We start from the raw sequence: 5,000 nt of genomic DNA, 5'->3' as shown, positions 1-5,000 counted from the left end.
GTCTGGGACATCCCAACACCGACCGGATGCCCCCAACAATCAGCTCCTCTCAAGGTTAAATGGCCATGAGCCCAATTACCGAGCATGCCATCCTTCACCGTATTCTGTTTCCCTCCGGACAAATGCGGCTCTTCTGCCTGATGTAATGTGCTGTAGTGATAGCGTTAGCATCTAACTAAATGGAATGCAAATGTAGCGATTGTCAGAAGATAGCGCCGGTTTAATTGATATTATTAAAAAAACCGAATTGGATTACTGCGATTACTGTTGCACATGCATTTAACGGCGAACAACACTGAGTGGGAGAAGAGAAGTGGTTACATCAACGACGGCTCATCTTCCCTCTTCTCTGCCAAAAAAAGAAAAAGAAAAAGAAAAAAGAAAAGGAGAAAAAGAAATGGGCCACAAAGGCCCTCACTGTAAGCAGACGCTCCATCGTTTACACGGCCTCGCGGCTGAAATTGGATCAGTAGCCCACAAGGCCGCTGTTCGGGGTTATTACCCCGATATCTCTAATTTGTCTTGCACAAATGACAGCTCTCATGCCGCACATCTCCCCTCCCTCTCGGCTACAAATCACCGGTAATTATGCCATTAAGGGCCCCCGGCTGTGGCATGCTGTGCCAGAGAGGGAGGGGGTGGGAGGGGCGGAGGAGTGGAGGAGTGGAGGAGTGTGTGCAGGGGGGGGGGGGGGGAGGCGGAGGTGTGTGGGCTAGCTCTGACCCAGAGCGGTCTCAGAGCTCAGGTATGAACCCCGCCCAAAAGGAACACGGCAGGTAGGCTAAGCCCAGTCAATCAGAAAACCTCCCACAGGCTCAGGGGGTGGTGTGGGGGGGAGCGTGATGGGGGGTGTTGGGGCTGGAGACACCATTCAGCCGTGTCATCATTCTGATTCTTCTCAGGCATGCTCTTCTTTCGCCGACTGTCTGTGCCCCTTCTCCCCTTCTCGTACCTCTCTTTGTTTGGGCTGCCACTCAAACAGGGCTCTCCCAATGCAGGTAATTATGCCTTAGCTCTCTCTCCGACTCACCCACCCACCACCCCGGCCTCCCCAAACAGGTCAGTCGTCACTTGAACCAGGGCCCCTTGTTAGAGTCTCTCTCTCTCTCTCTCCCTCTCTCTTTCTCCTTCTCTCCCTCCCTCCCTCTCTCTCCCTTCCTCCCTCTCTCCGCTGGAGCTGAAAAAGAGCTTTGCACACATCATTGTGCAGCCCTTCCAGGGTCTCAGTGGCTGGCCACAAACACAGAGCTGTTGTGTCACGTCTGTGCCGGCTGTGGGTGGCACCGTGGGAGTGTGGGCTTTTCAGGGCTTGCTGTTCTTTTTTTCCGCAGCCTTACCTGGTTCAGGTACCTGCCAGTTTTAGAATCTCGACAAAGATCGAGGAGTTATTTCTCCCCTTGCAGTTTTATGGTCGGTGGCAAACTGATCCAGGGAAGCAAAAATCCCGATGACTCTCACCTTCAAAAACTAAACTAGTGTTTTACGAGGTCTCCACTCCCTCATCCTCACTAAACCTTTCCAAACAGTCCCCAGCACTTGGCCTCGAAATACGACCTTGTATAGTATGTGAAACAGTCAGGGCAGGGGGGAAAAAAAGAACTTTTCTTGGAGGGTGACGGAGGGGCGCTCCTGACAAACTTCTGCTGACAAGCGCTCTGTGGTATTCACTGGCCTCCGTCTCCAGAGACTACGGGACTTGGCCTCTCCGCACAGACAAATAAGTCCCCACGGTCCTGACAGGAGTCATGTTCGGTGCATGACACAGCTGGGAAAGAAGGGTAAACCTCACATCAATGGCCCTCAAATGACACCCCGCTCCCCTCCCCTACACTTTCCACTGTCTGTGACCTAAAGTCTTTTTCCGGAGGAACCAAAATATCTTTTGTTTGTAACATACACTTACATTAAAACTGACGCCGCCAAAAAAAAAAAAAGAATCGCATGGGGGAGGAGAGACATAAGAGATAGATGAGACACTGGCCATGGCCGCGGGAGCCAAGCGAGCGCGATCCGCCGGCTGATTCCTGAGCGCGGGCCAAGCTCGTCCTCCGTCGAGTGCCGCGCGTCGGCCCCATCGGCAGCTGCTGCTGCTGCGTCCGCGCAGACGAAAAGGGCCGAGGACGATGACTCATGGAAGCGGAGCGGGAGGAATGGTGGGAAGCCGGCGCTCTTCCTGGACTCCCGGGGCATCTGCCTTTCCTCAGAGCCGGAGCCCACACTCCCTGCTCTGCCGCCTCCGCTCCCGAGCTCCCGGTTCAAGGGGGGAGCGGCAGCGAGCGTTCCAGCAGCCTGGGACGTTTTTCTGGCTGCGGCTCGCGTGTATCTGAGACCCCAAGACGCGACGGAGGAAAGAAAGAAAGAGAGAGGGGGGGGGAAGAAAGAAAGAAAAAAAAGGACATCTCTGCACTCAGGGTTTTGATCCATTACGTGCAAAAGAAAGTTCCAGGCCTTAGCGCCGTGTTGTGAGAGGGAGCCATGTCTGAGCAGCGTGGCCATCCAGCAGCAGCAGCAGTCAGATGAAACGCGTAATCTCACACTCCGAGGCTGGTCCTGCTGGAATGAGCATGAGCAGAGTTCTGGACGCCCCTTCGCGACCTCCACCTCAAGCCCACCGGACGAACACGCCAGGCAGCCGGCTGAACTCACCGCATCTGGGAGCCTTCCTCTCTCTCTCTCTCTCTCTCTCTCTCTCTCTCTCTCTCTCTCTCTTCCTTTCCAACTCTCTCATATCTAGCCCACAAGATTTACTGAAGTAACATAACCTCTTTTCCCTTCCAGTGACGAGGCACAAGGAATCAACAGGGAAACAATATTTACAGCTCTGGCAGGATGCAAGAGGCGGCGGGGTTATGCTGCAGCAGCGGGGGTCTTCTGAGGACACGGCAGGGGAGGGCTAGCCTTTACAAGAGACACACGAAGGTCAGACATGGCCGTCATAGGAGCATAGGACGTTGGCGGGTTTCTGCGATGCGGTGGGGTCAAATCAGGGTCATGCTATAACATAGAGCAACTACTTTATCTTATCTGGATAAGCTAATTAAGAATGAAAAGGAACGTTCGGACTTCTCTTCCTGGTTGCACCAACAAGTCTACAGTGAGTGACCAGGGCATGTGAAGTGATCTAGGCGACTTCAGTGTGGCAGGTGCCCTAACGTAGTCATGTCATCTGATGCAAGCTGCAATTAAATGATGAAACAGGCAAAGCCAAGTAGAGCGGTATGCTTGCTCTTCCCCTCCCAGAGTATGACGGGAGGTATGATTTCATATGAGAAGCATTGCATACGTTTCCTTTCATTCATAAACCATATAGTAGTATTAAGTCAGATTCCTTTTATTAGTTTCTTTTTTTTCTTATTTTTTATGTGTTGACCTTGTTGTTCCAAAGCAGATATTGTATCTGTTTGTATTGTTGTATGTCGGTTTTGGCCACACAGCTTCAATGAGTCATGCCAATAAAGCTACTTTTGAATTGAATTGAATTGAATTGAGATATAAGAGAGAGAGGGAGAGAGAGAGAGAGGGAGAGGGGGGGGTAGAGAGATATAGAAGGAAAGCCAGAGACAACCACGTACCTGGTGAGGTCTTGGGCCCGCAGGTTGAAGCTATCAGCAGCACATGGCTTGCTCTTGTTGTCAGGGGAGGTGATGCGTGGGCTCTCTCCACCGCGACCTGACTCTGAATCAGCCGAGCGGAGGCAGCTCAGCACAGTAGCCGTGGTGTGCAGCAGGCTTGTGGTCAGACCCTCAAACACCTGCTTATTGACACTTCGCCCAAAGATGGACTTATCCTCATCTGGCACGTACAACTGGAGGAGGTAGGGGGGGGCAGGAGAGAAGAATGTTTAGAGGAGTCAAACAGATGATCGAGATTTATTTTGAAAGATAGAAAGATCCAAAGAGTGAGGATACGGGAGAATACTGCCAGGAAAGAGAGAAAGAGAGAAATGCGAGAAAGAGAGAGACAGAGAGAGAGAGAGACAAAGAGAGAGAGAGAGGGAGAGAGAGAGGTAAATCTGTGTTTATTTAGGAAGCTGAGCCTCAAGGACCGCAGAGAGATGAGCGCGTCGGAGGAGTTCAGGCTCATTCACGACCTGGAAAGCTCAGCCCTCAGACGCGCTCGCTCCTCATGTCGTCTTTCAGTACAGTCAGCCTGCCTCCCTTGGACTGCGCCGCCCTAACATGCCCCTGGAATCTCCATATCGTATAACATCATGGGAACTGACTTACACGCATACACAACTGTAATTACTCCTTCAACCATGACAGAAAAAAAAAAAAAAAAATCTATCAAGGCTGTGAAATTTCAGTCAACATTTCAGCCTCAACTTTACCTAAACTCCCGACTCCCCTTCATCGGACGTTAAAGGACGTTAGAGGACGACATGATCTATAACTACTGGCTGTACCATCGCCGAACCGTCATAAAATACTCTTTTGTATGGCTGTGGAAACTCGAGAAAGAAAAGCAGCTTCTTGCAGATGCTACATGGTGCCCTCCCATGGCCTTTCATTGGATTTATGGTGCAAAATCCTGTCTAAGCACATTTGCTAAACTTTAAGCCCCAGGGTAAAACCAACTTTGGACAATTCCATGGCATGTGCTAAATCCTGAGATGAACTTGGCCCCCATCGAGCATAAACATGGGCCACAGAAACTAAAGTGTCTTATTTTGGCCAATGGCCTCTCCCTTTGGGTCCATTCCCTCCAACTGGCCATCTCATCTCAGCTTGCCCATAAGGTATGTGGCAGAAGAGAAAGGCGCGTTCTCTGCCTCGGTCGCACCAATGATGGATCGCAGCCGTCAGCTCAAACTACAGTACGGTGGCTTCAAATGTCCCCTGCGACTCCTCGTCATAGGCAGCGGTCATGTAAAACCTCAGAATGCATTTTTAAAGGGAGTCCAATTAAAAGCTGTGGCGTGTGAACAAGGTAACCCAGCCTGTTTTTTTTGGGTGGCGTGTGGACGAATGCCCATTCGTCTTCCTGTGATGAGGGGGGAG

General features: G+C 51.3%; 1 protein-coding gene across 2 annotated transcripts in view; it reads right to left on the bottom strand.

Moving 5' to 3' along the window:
* Positions 1-5,000, bottom strand: part of scaper (S-phase cyclin A-associated protein in the ER) — a 107,399-nt gene that overhangs the window by 23,953 nt on the left and 78,446 nt on the right. For both annotated transcript variants that reach the window (XM_062547067.1, XM_062547069.1), the window contains exon 24: positions 3,573-3,805. In XM_062547067.1, coding sequence (XP_062403051.1) covers positions 3,573-3,805 — 233 coding nt within the window. The remainder of the gene's footprint in view (positions 1-3,572; positions 3,806-5,000) is intronic.

The sequence above is a fragment of the Sardina pilchardus genome, chromosome 10 (assembly GCF_963854185.1).
Source record: "Sardina pilchardus chromosome 10, fSarPil1.1, whole genome shotgun sequence".
Taxonomy (NCBI): Eukaryota; Metazoa; Chordata; class Actinopteri; order Clupeiformes; family Clupeidae; genus Sardina; species Sardina pilchardus.
Note: the sequence above shows the minus strand (reverse complement) of the source record. Positions and strands in the feature narration are given on the sequence as shown.